The sequence below is a fragment of the Anomaloglossus baeobatrachus genome, chromosome 6, assembly GCF_048569485.1.
Source record: "Anomaloglossus baeobatrachus isolate aAnoBae1 chromosome 6, aAnoBae1.hap1, whole genome shotgun sequence".
NCBI classification, from domain to species: Eukaryota; Metazoa; Chordata; class Amphibia; order Anura; family Aromobatidae; genus Anomaloglossus; species Anomaloglossus baeobatrachus.
In genome coordinates this window covers 347,239,461-347,261,928 of record NC_134358.1, presented here as the reverse complement: position 1 = coordinate 347,261,928, position 22,468 = coordinate 347,239,461, and the positions used below count along the sequence as shown (strand labels likewise).

The 22,468-nt window shown below is 42.4% G+C and overlaps 1 protein-coding gene across 4 annotated transcripts in view; it reads right to left on the bottom strand.

The window, feature by feature from the left end:
* Positions 1-22,468, bottom strand: part of TEX10 (testis expressed 10) — a 1,039,320-nt gene that overhangs the window by 116,943 nt on the left and 899,909 nt on the right. For 2 of the 4 annotated variants that reach the window (XM_075314987.1, XM_075314985.1), the window contains one exon: positions 5,752-5,835. In XM_075314987.1, the coding sequence (XP_075171102.1) occupies positions 5,752-5,835 (84 nt within the window). Of the gene's footprint in view, positions 1-5,751; positions 5,836-9,565; positions 9,647-22,468 lie in introns of those variants that run through there. The other 2 variants (XM_075314986.1, XM_075314988.1) reach the window with 2 other exon arrangements.

Here is a 22,468-nt window from a genome sequence, read left to right as displayed (position 1 = left end):
ATGGGGGTACCCATTTTGGTACCCCCGCACTGAAAGTTCCATGTATGCAAAATAAGAAAGGCATTTTTTGTTAAAATAAAACCTAACGCCTCTTCTACAAAGGAACAGAACCATTCACATTTGTGAGAACCTCTTTGGATAGCCTCAGTACACTGCATCTGAGGAATGCGGGTTTACAGACTCTCAACATCGATTGAGGTTAACAAGAAACCCTCCCGCCAGGTAATACCCCTTAAGGGGGCTTTACACGCTACGACATCACTAATGCGAACTCGTTGGGGTCACAAAATTGGTGACGCACATCCGGCCGCATTAGCGATGCCGTTGCGTGTGACACCTATGAGCGATTTTGCATCGTTGCAAAAACGTGCAAAATCGCTCATCGGTGACATGGGGGTCCATTCTCAAAAATCGTTACTGCAGCAGTAATGAAGTTGTTCCTCGTTCCTGTGGCAGCACACATCGCTCCGTGTGACACCGCAGGAACGAGGAACCTCTCCTTACCTGACTCCCGGCCGCTATGCGGAAGGAAGGAGGTGGGAGGAATGTTACGTCCTGCTCATCTCCGCCCCTCTGCTTCTATTGGGCGGCGGTTCAGTGACGCAGCGGTGACGTCGCTGTGACGCTGAACGAACCGCCCCCTTAGAAAGGAGGCGGTTCGCCGGTCACAGCGACGTCGCCGGGCAGGTAAGTAGTGTGACGGGTCTGGGCGATGTTGTGCGGCACGGGCAGCGATTTGCCCGTGTCGCACAACAGATGGGGGCGGGTACCCACGCTAGCGATATCGGTACCGATATCGCAGCGTGCAAAGCGGCCTTTAGTAAAGATATAAATTCACCACTATCCTTAACATAAGAGGGTACATTAGTCAAAATAGGACGCAACAGCCAATCCACATAGCGAGACAGCGGCTCTGTAAGAGAGCCTATGGCTGCCACTATGGGACGGCCCGGGGGATTTTTTTCTGCTCTTATGTATTTAGGGTATGAAATACCAATATGGCTTGTGGGAAAAGTGGGAAAGAGCTTGTCAGCCTGACTTTGAGTTAGCATGTGCAATTTTACATATTTATCCAAAAATCGTTACAGTTGTTTTTTGTACAGGGGTGTAGAGTCCAAAGGAAGCAATGTATAGGTGTTCGTGTCCAACAATTGCCTATTTGCTTTGTGGATATAATATTCACGTGTTAGGAGGACAACATTTCCGCCTTTGTCGGCCTCACGAAAAATGGTGTCCTCCCAATTACGCATAATACGAACAGCCGCCAATTCACCCCTGCTCAATTTTTTTGGAAATTCTGGATAAATCAAAGCCTCAATCTCCCTCAGGACTTCATCCTGAAAGAGTTCGATTAAATTGCCCTGCACCGTGGGAGGACAAAAATCAGATTTAATCCCTCCAGAAAACATTGGGACCTGAGATGTAATTGAAGTACCAGTATAATCTGTATCTCGTTTGGTTAAACTGAGCAGAAGGTTAGAGTTGCGTTGTAAATCTGAGTCAATAGCTCCAGTGCAATCAAAAGGCATAGTTCCAATAGCACAAGGTTGTTGTCTCTCAGGAATTGAATGAACGTTTTTAGGCATAGAATGAAAATGCTTATAAAGATGTATCTTTCTAATTGCTTTAAAGAGATCTACTTTGAAATCCACAAAATTGAACCTCTCAGGGATGCAGAATTTTAACCCTTTTGAAAGTACAGACAGCATATCAGTAGACAATTCATGGCTAGACAGGTTAATTACAGTGCAAGGTAAATTCTCAGTGTTACAAGAAGGATTCAATTCTTCCACTAAACAAATTTCCTTTTGCAACTAGGGCTGAGCGTATCAGAGTTGTAAAAGTCCGGATCTGTGCACTTTCAAAGATTTCCGGGTGCCGGATCCGGAATACCAGGTGCAAGATCCGGATCTGGCACTGGGGAAAATAATTGAAAAATAAAGAAAATCAGAAATAAAACAGCGTTTCATACTTAACGAGACTTGGTGTCATGGCAGCACACTGCTTCCTGTACTGTGCATCGTATACACACAGCTTTCTGTGTTTTCACCGCCCACTGGCCGTCCTCTCATCTGTGATTGGTTGTAGGCAGACGCGCCCCCAGCCTGTGACAGTATCAGCCTCCCGTGCAGTCATCGCAGCTCTCATTGTCTGCACAGCCAGCGGTCATGCTCTATGGCCGCTGGCTATGTAGCAGAGCTGAAGCAGCGTGAGACCTCGTGTGGATTACGCCAGAACTGCAGGATGTTGGGAGTTAATAAAGAAGTGAAGGAGGGTGTGTGTTTTGTACTTTATTCAAAATAAAGGATTTTTCTCTATGTCTGTGTTTATTTACATTCATGCACAGGTTAGTGTGATGCAGGTATTTCATAGACGCCTGTGCTATCAAAACCTAGTAGGGATAGTCGAACCCAAACTGTAAAATTCGGGGTCTGTACCGAACACATGGTGTTCGTGCACACGACCCCGAACACGAGCTTTTGAGGACGTTTGTGTTACAGGTTGTGTTACAGTTTGGGTCCAGGGGCTGTTAAAAAAAAAAAAACACGTTATTAAAAAATATTATGATCATTCTTACAGATCCCACGATGCGTCCTGCAGACTGTCTTCCAGCGCTTCTGATTCCGTGTCTGTCCAATCATTGCTGTTCCCTCCAGTAAGCACCTCTGGCTAAAAGGACCCGCCGTGACCGTGACGTCATACCCATGTAACCAGTCATGTGTGAATGTTGTATTACCTCATTGGCTACAGACTGGTCACGTGAGTATGATGTCATCAAAGGTCCTGGTGCACCGTGATGTGCGTGTCAATGCATCACGGCGCACAATCTGCTGACGGCAGCGGGTCAGCTGCATGTATTTCCATGCAGCTGAGGCGCTCCTGTGCTGAGAGTGGGGTGATGCAATGCGAGACGTAAGTACAATCATACCCTCACTGTCAGCCTGTTACATCGCTCTGTCCAGAGCGATGTAGCAGACCTGACATGGCTCTCTGTGCTTCTCACTATGTATAGACTGTGTCTGTGCAGAATGTTGTAGCAAAGTTGACTTTGCGCTTTGCTTCTCACTGTGAATAGACCCAGTCTGTGCACAGTGATGAAGCAGAGTTGACTTTGCTGTCCCAGTGGATTACGTCGGACTAAGGATTTTGTTAAAATAAAGATGGAGTCTCTAAATTTTTTTTGGTTTTATTTCTTAGAAAACATTTTTTCTCTGTGTTGTGTTTTTTTTTCTGTTTCTTAGAAATTCATGGTGGCCATGACTAATTTGGCGTGACAATGAATTTCGGGCGTAGTACCATCTGAGAATACCAATCTGGTATTAACCCCTTTATTACCCAGCGTGCCACTGCCATCACAGCTGCTGGACGAGCCGGGTATAGCGCCTGGAAATGGCACTAAGAAACAATTCGCCATTTCCAGGGGAAGCTGCGGGCTGCCGAGAATCCCAGCCCCCAGCTGCCTGGCTTTACCTGACTGGCGATCAAAATACGGCAGGAGCCCACGCATTTTTTTTTTATTTTCTTTTAAATAAAAAAATAAATAAATGGGCATCCCTGTATTTTGATTGCCAGTCAAGGTAAATCAGGCAGATGGGGGTGAAAGCCCCTAGCCGTCTTCTTTATTTGCGCTGAGAATCAAAAATACACCTTTTTTTAATGATTTATTTTTACAGTACTGTGATGTCAGGCAATCAAAATACAGGGAAGCCCATTTTTTTTTAGTTATTTAAATAAATTTAAAAAAAAATATGCGTGGGCTCCCGCTGCATTTTCTATTGCTAGCAAAGGAAAATCCCAGCAGCTACTGGCTGCTAACCCCCCACTGCTTGGTGTTACCTTCACTGGCAATGGAAAATCCAGGAAAGCTTTTTTTTTTTACAAATATAATTTCCAAATATCGGTCAATTCTGCAACAAAACCTTCACGCCTCTGTTCAAAGCTGAATATGAAGACGAATTTCCCTTTTCAGTATTTCAACAACCCTAAGTGTGCATATAAATCAACAAAAGAATGGCTTTGCCAGAAGATGATTAAAGTTTTGGAATGACCTTGCCCATACCAGAAATTGCGTGAAAAATAGAGATCAAACAGATTTATAGCACTACCACAAGGAAGAGTGGAAAATTCTAGACTGATAGCCTCGTACCCAAAAAAAGTGAATGCTGTCAAAAATTGAAAGGGTACTTAAAGTATTAGTTTAAGGGTGTACATATTTGTGCAATAATTTTATTTCTATATCTTTCATTTTACATCTGACATATATTTCATATTCTGCTCATCTTTTCCAGGGTGGGAACATTTCAAGAGTAAAGTAAAGTAATGTAACATGCTGTTTTCGTCTTAGAAAAACAAAAAAACCAAACCGAAAACGAAACGAAAAAAGAAAAAAAAAAGTTAGAATGTGCTTTTATATATTAAGTTACTACTTGGTGATAGGGCAGATTGCTATCCTCAGTTGCAGCCTTTGATCTGTGTGTTATAAGCTCCCAGGAAGTTCCAATCTAGGTTCAGCAAACAAGGTTGTTGCTGGTATAGGAGCACGAGACGTGCTCAGCTGGGAGCTCTATATGTAGATCTATATATAGATCCAAGGACTGCTCCCTATCGGCCTCCTTAGTTTTCATTAGATAGCTGGTGACGTCGCCAGCACATAGTCAGACACAGCTGCTCCATCCTTGCCTGCTGGCCAGAGGCGGCTCAGATTTCACAGCGTGTTCTATATATAGATCTCCCAGCTGAGCATGGCTCATGCTCCTAAATCAGCAACAACCTTGTTTGCTGAACCTAGATTGGAACTAGGGTTTAGTAGCAGCTGTGCGCTGTTATTAACCCCTTATTACCCCGACTACCAAAAACGAAGCTCAACAAAAGCCAAAATAAGCTATGAACTAAAATAGCTACAAAATTCTTTGGTTCTGAGATATTTAACAGCTCTTATAGGAAACTCTTGAAAATAATATAATCACAAAAACAATAGGTAACGTGATACAGAGGGTGAACAGTCTCCAATGTCATTTATTTTGTTGGCCTTTGGTGTGTCATTGCTATGAAATCTAGTTTTTATTCATATGCAATTAGGCTTGCATGTCAACTCTTAGGCATACCAATGTCCTTGTAGTTGTAAGCTCCTCTTTACTTCTTCCTTTTGACTGATAGTGGAGAGCGCAACCTGTGTTTTCGCTATCAACCAAAAAGCAAAGGACAGCACCAAGCGAGCAGAAGCAAAGACAAGCCATAGGATGCACATGCACTGATATCCCCATCAGTGAATGTGCAGTCACTGCCCTCTGCTCTTTGATTGAGAGTAGAGAGCAGAGGTAACGTCATGCAGCCAGAGCCTCTGCCTTTAATGTCAATGGAAAAGCAGATGGTGGTGCTCCACAAGGAGAAAATGAAAGGAGAGGTGTACAGCTGTGTATTTGCAAGCCTAATTTTCCATGAGTATAAATAGAGAGCTATCAAACAAAAATAGTTGAAAGTGTTCCAGCATCCCAATCTCTGCCTTCCTAGTACAATTAGTACAGACAGGATATCTTTAAATCGACTCATAAAACAATTAGATCATAATAAATATATTGCAAGAGAGTAAAGCACCAATTCATCATCAAAACTGGAGTGGATCATGGCAGCCCGGATGAGGGTGTCCGTTGAGAGTTAGAAACTTCAAATTCACTACAAGGCACATGCCTTTTAATGAATCTGGACCGTCTTAACACATTGTAAAAATAAAAATATATAAGAAAAGCTTACCAAATGTTTAGTCACTGCATTCTGCAAGATATCAAAACACTGGTGTCTTGGTCTCACTGAAGACAAACTGTTGCATACTATCTGCTGAAAATACAAAATGTTGCTTAAAATAAAAAACACACAGCACAGTAATATAACAAATTATCACCAATAATACTATCCACTAATGTGGAAATGTATTTCTAATTACAATTTACACTGCAGAAATTAGTAAGGATAAAGTGTGAAGTGCTGCAGATCAGGATGAAGATTAGCTCATTAAATATAATCGGATGGATTTTGCTTGTTTCCTGGTTTAATGTGACCTGTTCATATCAGTTTGTAAATACACTTGGCATATATACTGAGAAAGTTGCTGCTGCACACACCAAACAAAGTCATAGGCCAGCCTTTACTTGACAGGTGAAAACGTTACTTTGCCAGTATACTGCAGCTTAAAGCACCACTTTAGCGTTTTGTGTTTTTTTTTCAGCGCTACAGTGGTGCTTCTAATCTAAGGGGCACTTTGGACACTACGACATCGCATGCCGATGTAGCGATGCCAAGTGCGATAGTCCGCGCCCCAGCTGCGATATCATGGTGATAGCTGCCGTAGCGAACATTATCGCTACGGCAGCTTCACATGCACTTACCTGCCCTGCGACGTCGCTCTGGCCCGCGACCCGCCTCCTTCCTAAGGGGGCGGGTAGTGCGGCGTCATAGCGATGTCACACGGCATGCGGCCAATAGAAGCGGAGGGGCGGAGATGAGACGTAAACATCCCGCCCATCTCCTTCCTTCCGCATAGCTGCTGGACGCAGGTAAGGAGATGTTCCTCGCTCCTGTAGCTTCATACATAGCGATGTGTGCTGCCGCAGGAATGAGGAACAACATCGTAACATCGGTCATTCCCAATTCATGGAAATGCCCGACACTACACCGATGATACGATTACGACGCTTTTGCGCTCGTTAATCGTATCAAAAATGCTTTACACACTACGATGTCGAGAGCGACGCCGGATGTGCGTCACTTTCGATTTGACCCCACCGACATCACACCTGCGATGTCGTAGTCTGCAAAGTGCCCCTAAGACCCTTGTTCCTACTCTTATATTCACCCTACGGTGTCTTCAACTTTTATCTATAGCGCTCTGGTCATCCGTTTCCACGGCACCATCTTGTGACTGAAACTTCTGACTATCCAGAAGTTACAACAAGCTCTCTATGCAAGTTTATGAGAGCCAGAATGAGGCTCTCATGCATTGCTTTGAGAAGTGACCTTCCGTTATCTCCATGAAACACTGGAGCAATCCGGCTGGTTAAGGACTGCAATTTTTTCACTTCTGACTAGCATCATTTTATGAGTTTATAACTCTGGAATGCTTCAACAGATTGTTTTTTTCTGACATATTGTCGTTGGTAGTGGTAACATTTTTTGCGACTATTTGTGAAAAAAAAATTGGAAATTTGGAGAAAAATTCGCAAAATTGCAAACTTTGAATTTTTATTCCCTAAACCAGAGAGTTATGTCACACCTAATAATTAATAAATAACATTTCCCACATGTTACATCAGCACAATTTTTGAACCTATTTTATTTTGTTAGGAAGTTAAAAGGGTTCAAAGTTTATCAACAATTTTTCAGTTTACCAACAGAGTTATCAAAAACATTTTTTTATGGACCACTTCACATTTGAAGTGACTGAGAGACCTAGGTGACGGAAAATACCTCAAAGTGGCACCATTCTAAAAAGTACACCCCTCAAAGTACTCAAAATCACATTCAAGAAGTATATTAACCCTATGGGTGCATCACAGAATCTAAAGCAATGTGGAAGGAAACAATGCAAATTTTACTTTTTCCTACAAAAATGTTACAATAGCGGCAAATTTTGCATTTTTCGCAAGAGTAACAAGAGAATATGCACCATACTATTTGTTGTGCAATATTTCCTGAGAACACTGATACCCCATATGTGGTGGAAATCTACGGTTTGGTTGCACAGCAGGGTTCGGAATTGAAGGAGCACTATTTGAATTTTAGAACACAAAATTGTCTGGAATAGAGAACAGATGACATGTCGCGTTTGGAGATCCCTTGATGTGCCTAGACAGTAGAGCTCCCCCAAAATTGACCCAGTTTTGAAAACCATACCGCAGAAGTTATTTATGTAGATGTTTGGTGAGTACCTTGAGCCCACACATGCTTCACAGCATTTTATAACGTTGAGCTCTGAAAATGAAAAAATAATGTTTACCACAAAAATGTTGATTTAACAAAATCTTTTATTTTCACAAGGATAAAAGGAGAAAATGCACCATAAAATTTGTGGTGCAATTTCTCCCAAGTACGCTGATACCTTATTATTATATATTTGTGGTGGAAATCAACTGTTTGGGCGCACAGCAGGGTTTGGAAGGCAAGAAGCGCCATTTGACTTTTTCAACTCAAAACTGTCTGGAATAGATAGCGGACACTTGTCTTGCCAGACAAGAACATGCAGCCAGGGTCGGACTGGGGTGTCTGGGGCCCACCAGGGGAATTGACTCCAGGACCCACCCTACAGCTACATGCAAATATCTATTAGCCGCTATCCTCATTATAGTGGAGCGCAGACAGTAAAACACAGGCGACACCTGCACATCTCCTGTGCGCCATAACTGATGTATAATTACAGTAGTTTGCAGAAGAGGGTCTTTGGTGAAAAGTTATCACTGATCCTCAGGTTAGATTGGTGATAACTTATTGATCGGTGGAACCAGACCAGTGGAAACCGCACTGATCGGGAGAATGTGGAACTTTTATCCCTGACAGGATACTTATATCCCCATTATAACATGCAACAGCAGGTGGGATGTGTTACCCCAGCTTCAGTCATACTCTTTGGGGTGGTCAGATAAAAACAAACCCAGCGCTCGCAGCCACTGAGGGAATGAATGGATCAGGGGTTGAGTCGGACTCGAGCTCCAATGGGAATAAAAGTTGCACATTTTGCAGATCAGTGCAGGTCCCAGTAATCAGACCTCCACTGATGAATAAGTTATCACATGCTTAGGCCACGTTCACACTTTCAGTATTTGGTCAGTATGTTACCTCAGTATTTGTAGCCAAAATCAGGAGTGGGTGAAAAATGCAGAAGCGATGCCCGTCATTCTATTATACTTTTCCTCTGATTTTACAACTCCTGGTTTTGGCTTTAAATAGAGGTAAAAACTCACCAAATACTGTGTGCACGTGGCCTTAGTAAAGAAGATTACTTGTTTTCACTGGAGAACCTGTAAGTGCATATTTGCTACAGTGCAATAGTCACAGGACAGCGAGGGGTTAAACGTTCAAATATTTAAACTATTGTAAATAATGAATCTTCGCAATATTGATAGAGAGAAAAAGTGACCTCCAGACAGAACACAATCCACTATACCAAGACCACCACATACAAGGAAGAAATATCACCACATAGTGACTGAATACATATTACCACCACATAGTGACTGATTACAACCACATACAAGGGAGAAATACCACGACAATATGACCAGACTACCAAATAATACTACATACAAGAGATAAATACCACCGTGACGAATAGTACAATAAATGATCATGAATAAAAACCACAATACTAATAACACTAATATTACCATCAGTGCCATTATACACAGGAGCTCTGTATATAGTGTCAGTGTACAGGTAATACAGTGATCACTGATTACTTTATAAACAGGAGATCTGTATATAGGTAATACAGTGATCACCAGTGACATTATACACAGGAGCTCTCTATATAGTGTACAGTGTGTGTGTACATGTAATACACTGACTTACCAGTGACGTCTCTAGCTGAGGTTATTCATCTTTGCTTTCTCTCTTCATCTGGCGCTGACCATCATCACTTCTTCCTGCCATGACATGACTGCAGAAAATAACACACAGTCACCTATAGCTGATCACTCCTAGAGCACATTCCTCACTATTCCCGCAATTTCTACACTACATCAGTCTTTTGTTCCCCCATGGAAGACAGTATCCTCAAAATTAATTTATATTACAGCAGTAATAATCTCCCCTAATTTGCCCCTACAGTAATTATGCCCCACTTGCCACAATAAACTAATAATGTATGTCCCTCATTCTGGCCCCTTTTATTTAATAATATCTAGGGGAACAAGTGGAATCAAAAGGGGCTGTTAATTGCTTCCTGCACAAAATATCCCTCTACACACTGCTTCTCTCCAAAATAGCGCCACAAACTGCCCTTTTCCATAATGTACCCTCAAAACTTGCCCTTTCTATAATATCTCTCTGCATAAATTCCCCCCGCTCCTCATACTATGCTGCCTGTCACAATAACCTTCCTAAATTGCCTCATAATGACCCCTATTTAGCCCCCACTGCCCCATAATGTCACTTGTAAAGTAATATCGCTCCTCCCCCACCAAGGCCCCCACATCTCAAGTTACCGTATATACTCGAGTATAGGCTGAGGGCCCTAATTTAACCACAAAAAACTGAAAACTTATTGGCTCGAGTATAAGCCTAGGTTGGGAAATGCAGCAGCTACTGGTAAATTTCAAAAATAAAAATAGACCCCAATAAAATGTAATGCCCTCATCCTTGTGCTGTGTAGCAACGGGCCCCCCCGTCCCTGTGCCGTGTAGCAATGGGCCCACCCCATCCTTGTGACTTGTAGCAATGGGCCCCTCTATCCTTGTGCCGTGTAGCAAGGGGCCCCCTATTCTTGTGCAATGTTACAACGGGCCCCTCCATCCTTGTGCCATGTAGCAACGGCCCCCTCATCTTTGTGTAGTGCAATAACAGGCCTCCCATCCTTGTGCAGTGTAATAACAGGCCCCCCCATCCTTGTGCAGTGTAATAACGTCCCCCATCCTTGTGCAGTGTAATAACGGCCCCCCCCATCCTTGTGCAGTGTAGCAATGGGTCCTCCCCATTCGTGTGCAGTCTAATAACGGACCTCCGCATACTTGTGCAGTGTAATAACGGGCCCCCCATCCTTGTGCAGTGTAATAACAGACCCCCCATCCTTATGCAGTGTAAAAACGGGCCACCCCATCCTTGTGCAGTGTAAGAATGGGCCCCCCAATCCTTATGCAGTGTATGAATGGGCCCCCCCATCCTTGTGCAGTGTATGAATGGGCCCCCCATTCTTGTGCAGTGTATTAATAGGCCCCCCCATCCTTATGCAGTGTATGAATGGGCCCCAAATCCTTGTGCAGTGTATGAATGGGCCCCCCATTCTTGTGCAGTGTATGAATGCCCCCCCCATCCTTGTGCAATGTATGAATGGGCTCCCCCCATCCTTGTGCAATGTATGAATGCCCCCCAAATCCTTGTGCAGTGTATGAATGGGCCCCCCCCTTCCTTTAGTAATGTCCTCATTCCAGTCCCCTATTATGCCGTTGTTTACACACACACACACACACACACACACGTTATTCTCAACTGTCCTCCGTTCCTGCGGTGTCCTTACCTTACCAGACCGCAGGACACACAGACCCCTCCATCATCTCCTCCGATGCTTGGAACCACCGCCGCAGGATACCATTATGGCTTTACTGCAGTTAAATGATTTGCGGCGCCGTAAAGCATTTAACTGCAGTAAAGCCATGAAGTCATCACCCAGACTTGTGGCCAGATTCATATCAACCTACTGTCGACAATGGACCAAATTAGGGGAGTGTTGAATAAACACTGGCATATCCTTAGAACTGAACCATCTCTTGTAGGGTATCTACCAGAGCGTCCCTTGATGACAGCAAAGAGGGGTAGGAGTCTCAGAGATATCTTGGTACATAGCCACTATGTGGCAGAGAACCCCCCCCTCTTTTGTTGTGGCCCACAACGTGTTGGTTGTTATCCCTGTGGTGTGTGCCGGGGATGTCAGAACATAGTTCGAGCTACTACCTTTTGCTCGGCGGATGGAAAAAAGGAGTTCCGCATTCGGGATTATATCTCCTACAGCACATCTGGCGTGATTTATTACGCCGTATGTGGCTGCGGTAAGATATATATTGGGCTGACCTCTTGTGAGCTCCATATCCGAACAAGAGAAGATGTTTGTGACATTCTGGCCGCTAGGGAAGCCACAGATCTGGACATGTTGAAGACAATACCCTGTCATTTTATGGAGGTCCACAAGTGTGACCCTAAATCATTAAAAATCCGCGGAATTGACAAGGTACATCTGGGCATCCGCAGTGGCGACATCAGGAAACGACTTGCACAAGTTGAGTGCCACTGGATTTTTACCCTAGGGACCATGTCTCCCCATGGTCTTAATGAACGTCTCAGTTTTTCTCCGTTTCTTTAGGGTGTTCTAACACCTTGCCTTCTCTCTTTCCCCCTGACGATTATTTGGTCCCCTTCCTGGATGGTAGGATTGGGTTTTTGTTCCACCACAACATCGAGACACGTACATGTACATATGCGGTAGCGGGTGTACTTGTGCACATATTGGTGTCAAGATATGCATTTTGTTATGCAGACTTTTGACTGTTTCGGTACTTCTTTTAGTGGTTTTATTTTATGGTTCTCAATTTTAACAGTGTGTCTTTTTGTTTTCATTGTCTAGTTTGTTATGGCCCAAACCATCTACCCTCCTTCCCTCATCCTCCCCCATTGGGAATCATGAGAATGGAAGGAACTAACCATGACCACCTTGGATCTGGATCTTTGGATTACCAAAATATCAGGGGTTATGGCTAAAAAGAATTGTGAAGATGCAGTATCTATACCACAATGGAATAGCTCACTGGATGCCATATCTATGTATATATGCATGTATTATGTGTACAGGTTTATTGATAGATGCACCTTCCTAACCCCTGACTAGCTATATCCCCGTACTGCACCTATAATCTTTGTCAACAGTCCTTGGGTGAACCTATCCTCTTCCTTTATGGTGTATATCATATTGGTGGCGGATGGTTTTATTAGGTATTTATTTAGTAACTTCCTGCGTCTTAGCATACGGTTATGCTCCTACGTACATGGAGGTACTGCTTTAGACCTGCTGGTTACCTCTTGATAACACTATGTTATCCGTGATTCCAGTCTTTTGAGCGGGCGGGGCTCATGACGGGCTGCGGGGAATGTCTGGTTTCTATGCATGACCGCGGTGGCGTCCGTGACAGCGGAGAACCGGAAATAGGAGTGACGTCACAGGAAGTATTCTTCCTTACGGTCCCTGCTGTGGATGCCTCTTGATGCAGAACACCTGTCAGTGCGCAATGAATGGGCCGTTCGGAAGCCTTCCTTGGACTTTATAAGGTCTGTACTGTACACACTTTTTATCTGTCCCCCGACTAAGCAAATGAACGCGAAACACGTGTTGGGTTGCTGGTCCCCACGTTTTAACCCGGCATCTGATGGTAACTAGGCTTTGGTAAGTGGTGCGGCTCTCTCTTGTCTAAGACATAGAATTATGACTCTTGATGAGTCTACTAATACTATTGATGCAGCTCTGCTTCTGCCTTGGGCATTATGCCTATATTTAATTGGTTACCTCTTATTGGAGTTTAAAAAAAATATCTCTTTTTTCTCCATTTACTCCGGGACACGTGGGGTTCTTTCCCCTTTAGCACCTCCCCCTTTCCTTTTACCTTGATTATTATGTATTGTTATATCCTTGAGCACATTATTCTAATAAACATTTAAAAATATTTTGCTCGATTGGGTATTTTTTTTGCTTATTTGGCAAATCTAAAAACTCCAATTCTTGTTCATGTAAAGCCATGAAGCCTGCAGCGACGGCTCCGTGCAGAGGACGGGTCACTGAGGGGTCTAAGTGTCTTGCGGTCTGGAGCACCGCGGGAACGGAGAAGAGGTGAGTGCTTTTCGTTTTTGTTTTTTTTTTTTCTTCGGCTCCTCCAGAGCACTTACCTGCGGGCACTGCGCATCCTCTTCTCTGCGGCCCGGGCGGCAGTGTGATGACGGCTGAGTAGCTCCTCCGCCTCCTGTCACCGGCTGCACTGCTCAAATGTACGCGCATCTGAAGGATGCACGTACATTTGAATAGCGCGCGGTCTCTGTACACCGGATATGTACAGGCCTGGGACTTCCGCAGTGCAGGACCTACGGTGAGTCACATGACTGTGATGTCACCACAGGTCCTTCTGCAACTGCGAAAAACTGCAGCGATAGTACAGAACTTGTGCTATCGCTGCAGTTTGTGATTGAAAGGCTGGGGGGCCCTCAAAGCGTAGGGTGGGCCCATTAGAGCGTGGGGGCTTTGCCCACTCTGTCCGCACATAACGCCGGCCCTGAGAAACGCCGGCCCTGTACACAGCCCCGCATTATATAAGGCACGTGGGGCCCACTGAGGGCCCGGGGCCTACCGGGGGACTCCCTGTTACCCCGGCAGGCCACACCGACCCTGCATGCAGCTAAAGGATGAACTAACCAAGGATATGAGATATGGTAAAGAGGACAGAGGACAGGAGACTCAGAAGGAATCTAAGAAAAGGGGAACAAAAGAGCACAAACTAAAATGTTTTTACACAAATGCACAAAGCATGGGAAACAAATGAGAACTAGAGCTCCTAATACAGAAGGAAAATTATGATGTGATCGGCATCACAGAAACGTGGTGGAGTGACACGCATGATTCGAAACCTACAAATGGAAGGATACAACCTATTCAAAAACAATAGAACTAACAAAAGAGGAGGTGGAGTTGCATTATATGTAAAAAAAAAAAAAAAAAAAAAGGACACGTCTCCAGAGAATTTAAAGTTTCAGAGAATGAGAATCTATTAGAAAATATTTGCTAAGAATTCATGGAGTAAACAATGGGAAGGACATCATAATAGGTGTTTATTATAGACCACCAGGTTAATCAGAGGATATGGATGAGATTTTTTTCACTACATCAAATGGCCACATTCTCAAAAAACATAAAACAGTGATCATGGGAGATTTCAAATACCCAGACATTCATTGGGAAACCCTCACAAGTAAGAGTAGAGGCTCTATCCAATTTATATCATGCCTTGCAGAGAACTTAATCTCCCAGCTGGTAGAACAAAATACGTGGGGAACAGCCATCTTGGACCTAGTCGTAACAAATAACGAGGATAAGGTAAAGGGACTAAGGGTAGCAGGGACACTGGGACTCAGCGATCATGCTATCCTTGAATTTGGGGTTGCAAGAGGGGGAACACCTGAGAAGACACAGACTTCAAAGCTTGACCTCTATTGCAGGAAAAATCTTCCAGCAAATTGTCAAAGAACATTTACTTAGGTACCTGGATGGGAAGGCATTAATCAACCAAAGCCAGCACGGCTTTATGACCCATAAATCTTGTCAGACCAACCTGATTTCCTTCTATAATAAAGTCACTGAATGGTTGGACCAGGGGAATGCTGTGGATATAGTGCACCTTGACTTCAGTAAGGCATTCGATAAAGTATCTCATAACATCCTCATTGAAAAAATTATCATGGAATCAACAAAAAATCCGTTAGATGGGATTCAAAACTGGTTTAATGATCGGACACAACAAGTAATACGAAATGGATACATACCTGGAGGAAAGTCAAAAGCAGGGTGCCGCAACGCTCTGTCCTGGGGCCAGTGCTATTTCATATCTTTATAAATGATCTGGATAATGGAATTATTGGGAAACTCATAAAATTTGCAGATTATACTAAGATAGGAGGAGTAGCCAACACTAGAGAGGAAAGATATCGTATTCAAAAGGATCTAGATACACTCTAACAATGAGTTGAGGAGAACAGGATGGTTTTAACAGGGGCAAATGCAAAGTCCTACATCTGGGTAAAAGAAATGTAAAAAACATATATAGTATGGGAGGAACAGAACTAAGTAATAGCACCGGGGAAAAGGACTTGGGCATAATAGTGGATCGCAGATTCAACATGAGCCAACAATGCGGTGCTGCAGCTAAAAAGGCCAACAAAATACTGGGATATATCAAGACAAGCATTGAATCTAGTCGATGCCCTGGTCAGACCCCACCTAGAATACTGTGTACAGTTCTGGGCGCCCCAATTCAAGAAAGACATCAATATATTGGAGCAAGTCCAGAGAAGAGCCACCAAAATGGTAGAAGGTCTGCAAACCATGTCATATGAAGAAAGGCTAAAAGAACTAGGAATGTTTGGTTTGAAAAAGAGAAGGCCGAGAGGAGACTTAATAGTGGTCTACAAATATCTGAAAGGTAGTCAGAGTGCAGAGGGAACTACCCTATTCTCATGATCAAATGGAAGTACAAGAAGTAATGGGATGAAACTTAAAGGAAGGAGATTCAGATTAGACAGTAGGAAAAACTCTCTGACAGTGAGGGCAGTCAGTGAGTAGAACAGGCTACTACGGGAGGTGGTGAGCTCTCTATCAATGGAAATCTTTAAGTGGAAACTGGATAAACATATAGCTGGGATGATTTAAGAAAGCCTGCACTTGCAGGGGGTTGGACACGATGGGGCTTGAGGTCCCTTTGAACTCTACCAATCTATGATTGTATGACTCCCTACTGCATTTGGAGACACCCTGATGTGCCTAAATAGTGGAGTTGCCCCACAAGTGACCCCATTTTGAAAACAAGAGCCCTGAAGGAATTTATCTATATGTTTGGTGATCATTTTGAACCCTCAGGTGCTTCACAGAATTTTATAACGTTGAGCTGTAAAAATGAGAAAATCCATTTTTTAACAACAAAATTGTTGCATTTACCCCAGATTTTTCAAATTCCCTAAGGTAACAGGAGATAATGGACTGTACAATTTGTTGTGCAACTTTTCCTTAGTGAGCAGATACCCCATATGTAGTAGAAAACTACTTTTGAGGCACAGTACAAAATGGAGAAGGGAAGAAACGCCATATTTAAGTTATTTAGTTAGAGTAGTTTGGGGGGTGCCATGTCACATTGGCAAAGCCCATGAGGTGCCTGAACAGTGGAGCTACCTCTTGTGACCCTATTTTGGAAACTAACGCCCTCAAGGAATGTATCTAGATGTTTAGTGAGCACCTTAAACTTCCATGTGCTTAACAGAATTTTATAACGTTAAGCCTTTAAAATGAACAAATACATTTTTTAACCACAAAACTGTTGCTTTGACCCCCAAATTTTTCAAATTCACTAGAGTAACAGGATATAATGGACTGCAATTAAATGCCTTTTTAAACAGACAGACCAAAGTAAATCATACACATTGAGAGATCTATATCAGATGATTCAGTGTCCATAAACTGCCATAATTCAGGCTGCCATTTATATGTACTATTACTTTTTACAGCATGATACTGTACATGCTCATTTTGGTTCTATGTTAGGCTAAGTTCACCATGTCCAGTAATCATCCCTTATAACAGATCCAACATCAATTCATTAGCAAAAAAGTTATTTAGACAAAACCTTTTTGTCTGATTTTAAATAACAGGTTTCAGCCGGATTCATTTTTTTTTGTTAACAGTGAAACTTATGGAAAACAGATCTGTTAATTAGCTATCAGTTTTCCTTTCATTTGTAAAGGATCTATTTTTCCTTACTGGATTGATTTGAATTGGAAAGGAAATAGGAATCCATCCATCAAAAACCAAAGTTCACCACCTGATATAATTAACACAAGAAGAAATACGCCTGTGTCTGAGTAAATTAAACATTAACACATCCCCCGAGCCATATGGCATTCATCTACAAATACTGAAAGAATTGAGCTCAGTAATTGCCAGGCTACTGAATCGCATCTTCTTAAGCCCGCTTTACACGCTGCAATGTATCTTACAATGTGTCGGCGGGGTCACGTCGTAAGTGACGCACATCCGGCATCGTAAGGTACATTGCAGTGTGTGACAGGTACGTGCGATTGAACGTTAAAACGTTCATCGCATACACATCGTACCTTTCTCTAGAATTGCACGTCAGATTGTTCATCGTACCCGGGGTAGCACACATTGCAGTGTGCGACACCCCAGGAACGATGAACAGATCTTACCAGCGTCCTGCGGCTCCCGGCCCACAATGCGGAAGGAAGGAGGTGGGCGGGATGTTTATGTCCCGCTCAGCTCCGCCCCACCGCTTCTATTGGCCGGCTGCTGCGTGACGTCGATGTGACGCCGAACGTCCCTCCCACTCCAGGAAGTGGATGTTCGCCGCCCACATCGAGGTCGTATGGAAGGTAAGTACGTGTGACGGGGGTTAATCGTTTGTGCGGCACGTTCAACAAATTGAACGTGCCACACATACGATGGGGGCATTGCAAATCACATACGATATCGTATGCAAAATTGCAACGTGTTAAGCAGGCTTTAGACTCGCTTCTAACAGGGTTGGGGCCTCAGGATTGGAAAAATGTAGACTTGGTACCAATATTTAAGAAAGGTAAACGGGTGGATCCAGGCAACTACTGTCCAGTAAGCCTACATCAATAGTGTGCAAAGTTTTTGAGGGCATTTTAAGGGATGACATGCAAAAATATATTGCAAAAAATAATATAAGTGACAGACACCATGGATTCATGAAAAATAAGTCATGTCTAACCAACATGTTGGGATTCTATGAGCAGGTAAGTGTAAATCTGGATCTTGGTAATGCAGCTGATGTGATTTGTTTGGACTTTGCAAAGGCATTTGATACTGTACCAAAAATTAGCCTAATACTGAAGCTCCAGAAGCAGGGACTAGGGGACACTATATGCAACTAAAAGATAGGAAACACAGAGTAGTAATAAATGGTATATTCTCTAAATGGGCTATAGTCAGCAGTGGAGTAACGCAGGGATCTGTGCTAGGATAGATTTTTTTAATTCTCTTTATTAATGACCTTGTAGATAGGATTGATAGTTAAGTGTCAGTCTTTGATGACACCAAACTGTCTAGGATATTAAAAACTGGCCTTGATAGTACAATATTACTAAACTATATGGATAAGATGTGACAATGGGCAGATACTTGACAAATGAGATTTAATGTTGATAAATGTAAAGTAATGCACCTAAGACGGAGTAATGCTATAGCTGCGTATACATTAAATGGAAGTATACTCGGGACTACAAAACAGGAGAAGGACTTGGATATTCTGGTTACAAATAAGCTAAGCAGCAGCAGCACTCAATGTCAAGCAGCAGCTGCACAAGCAAACAAGATTTTAGGGTGTATAAAGAGAGAGATTAGATCCCATGATCCCAACTTATTGGTACCAGTCTATAAATCACTTTTAAGGCCACATCTAACATATAGGATCCAGTTTTGGGCTCCACATTTTCAAAGGACATTCAAAAGATAGAGTCAGTTCAAAGGTGGGTAACTACACCACTACAAAGAATGGAAGGCCTCACATATAATGACAGATTGAGAAAGTTAGATTTATTTTGCTTAGAAAAAAAGACGTCTCAGAGGAGATATCATTTATATGTATAAATACATGTGTGGTCAACATAAAGGCCTGGCACGTGACTTTTTCCTTTTAACGACAATACTAGGGACCAGGGAGCATTCACTGCGGTGGAAGAAAAGTGATTCCAGTAGCTAAATAGGAAAGGGTTCTTTACAGTTAGAGCAGCCAGACTGTGGAATTCCCTCCCACAAGAGGTAGTAATGGCAGATACTATAAAAGCTTTTAAAAAAGGGTTGGATGATTTCCTCAATACACACAACATTGTTGGTTATAAATAACTTAATGACAAAATGTAGAACTGGTGGAGGAAGGTTGAACTAGATGGACCTTGGTCTTTTTTCAACCTACATAACTATCTAACTACACCGTGTGCAGAATTATTAGGAAAATTAGTATTTTGATCACATGATACTTTTTATACATGTTGTCCTATTCCAAGCTGTATAGGCTTGAGCGCCAACTACCAATTAAGTAAATCAGCTGATGTGCATCTCTATAATGAGGAGGGGTGTGGTGTAATGACATCAACACCCTATATAAGATGTGCTTAATTATTAGGCAACTTCCTTTCCTTTGGCAAAATGGGTCAGAAGAGAAATTTGACAGGCTGTGAAAAGTCCAAAATTGTGAGCTGTCTTGCAGTGGGATGCAGCAATCTTGAAACTGCCAAACTTTTGAAGCGTGATCACCAAACTATCAAGCGCTTCATGGCAAATAGCCAACAGGGTCGCAAGAAGCCTGTTGGGCAAAAAAGGCGCAAAATAACTGCCCATGAATTGAGGAAAATCAAGCGTGAAGATGCCATTTGCCACCAGTTTGGCCATATTTCAGAGCTGCAATGTTACTGGAGTATCAAAAAGCACAAGGTGTGCCATAATCAGGGACATGGCCAAGGTAAGGAAGGCTGAAAAACGACCACCTTTGAACAAGAAACATAAGATAAAACGTCAATACTGGGCCAAGAAATATCTTAAGACTGATTTTTCAAAGGTTTTATGGACTGATGAAATGAGAGTGACTCTTTATGGGCCAGATGGATGGGCCAGAGGCTGGATCAGTAAAGGGCAGAGAGCTCCACTCCGACTCAGACGCCAGCAAGGTGGAGGTGGGGTACTTGTATGGGCTGGTATCATCAAATATGAACTTGTGGGACCTTTTCGGGTTGAGGATGGAGTGAAGCTCAACTCCCAGACCTACTGCCAGTTTCTGGAAGACAATTTCTTCAAGCAGTGGTACAGGAAGAAGTCGGTATCGTTCAACAAAAACATGATTTTCATGCAGGACAATGCTCTATCACATGCATCCAACTATTCCACAGCGTGGCTGGCCAGTAAAGGTTTAAAAGATGAAAAAATAATGACATGGCACCCTTGTTCACCTGATCTGAACTCCATAGTGAACCTGTCGTCCCTCATAAAATGTGAGATCTACAGGGAGGGAAAACAGTACACCTGTTGGAACAGTGTCTGGGAGACTGTGGTGGCTGCTGCATGCAATGTTGCTTTTAAACAGATCAAGCAACTGAAAGAATCTATGGATGGTAAGCTGTTGAGTGTCATCATAAAGAAAGGTGGCTATATTGGTCACTAATTTTTTGGGGTTTTGCTTTTGCATGTCAGAAATGTTTATTTCTAAATTTTGTGCAGTTATATTTGTTTACCTCGTGAAAATAAACAAGTGAGATGGGAATATACTTGGTTTTTATTAAGTTGCCTAATAATTCTGCACAGTAATAGTTACCTGCACAAACAGATATCCTCCTAAGATAGCCAAATCTAAAAAAAACCCACTCCAACTTCCAAATATATTAAGCTTCGATATTTATGCGTCTTTTAGGTTGATTGAGAACATAGTTGTTGATCAATAACAAAAAATCCTCTAATATACAACTTGCCTAATAATTCTGCACACGGTGTATGTAATTAACGTATTCGTTTTGCTTAGACTCAAATGTTAAAAAATGAACACAGCTAAAATTATTTAAAAACAGACAAAACTGTGTCTGCACAACTTTATTGGTAATGGATTGCTGTTGGATCTGTTCTAAAGTATGACTAGACATGTGAACAAAGCCTTAAATGGCCAGTGTGAACATGTTTCTATGCAGTGCATGTATACCAACTCTGCCTCATTTTTGGTTTTCATTTTTTTGTGCTATGCACAAAAAGGGGTGTGACCCCCTCTCCTTTACTCATATGTATCATTTATGTAGCTTCCCATGGTTGGCTGTCCAAAAAATTGGGCTCTGAACCTTCTCTGCCCCATCTACACTCACGTTGTTTCACAAAAGGTGAGTTTTTAATATTAGATTGGGGTACACCTTGTCATGATGGGATGGCTTTATGATTTATTTTTTTTGTCAAAAACAGTGTTTTAAGTTCCCCATGATATTTACAGTTAAGGTTGAAAGTGTTGACACCCTTGAAATTGTTCCAGAAAATGAAGTTTTTCGCCAAAAAAAATATTGTAATTCCACTCTGTCATTCATGTTTATTTCTTTTGTGTGTATTGGAACAAAAAAAATAAAAAATGAAAGCAAATTCGACTTAATTTCACATAAAACCCCCAAAATGGGCCAAGCAAAATAACTCAAATAAGGTTCATACTATGTTTTACGCTTCTGTGGACTTAAATTCACTTATTCTCTTTAAATTCACATTTTTTGTAAATATAACTATATATTTTTTACATTTTTCTTAGCCTTCTCACTAGTTAAGGAAATTTTGATCTAAATTGTCAGATTACCGATCTAAGAAAAGATGCATAATTAGAGACATCCAAACTAAGGCTGGGTTCACACATAGCGACAGCGACAACGACGTCGCTGTTACGTCACCATCTTCTGTGACGTAACAGCGACCTTGTATGTCACTGTTATGATCGCTGCTTAGCTGTCAAACACCTGATGAAGCCACACATGGTGGCGTAACGCGTGGGGCAGGCGCACCCACACTTCCTCTCTCATTATTTACTCATCTGGTATTGTATTGGCTCTCTTTGATCTGTACCATATTTATGTTAGTCCTACATTTGGTGATTATGTATTGCTGTATACTGTTCTCTGGTACTGTTATTTTTGAGCCTATGTGATTTGCTCCATCGGCATTATTTCATGAGGTTTTAGTGGTGATGTGCTAAACTGTTCATGGGTGGATCACCCCTTTGATCTTTCCCAGTTTTAAGTGTTCTTAATAATATTTCTCTGTGTTATTAATAAACTTTTTCACACTTTTTGCACGCAACAAGGGACTCCTCTTGCTTCATTCCATTATTCTGGATTTTCCAGTACATGTTTGGTGTAGTTGTGCCCACTCTTTCCCATGTGTTGTGTTCTTAGCTGTCAAACACAGCGACGCAGCAGC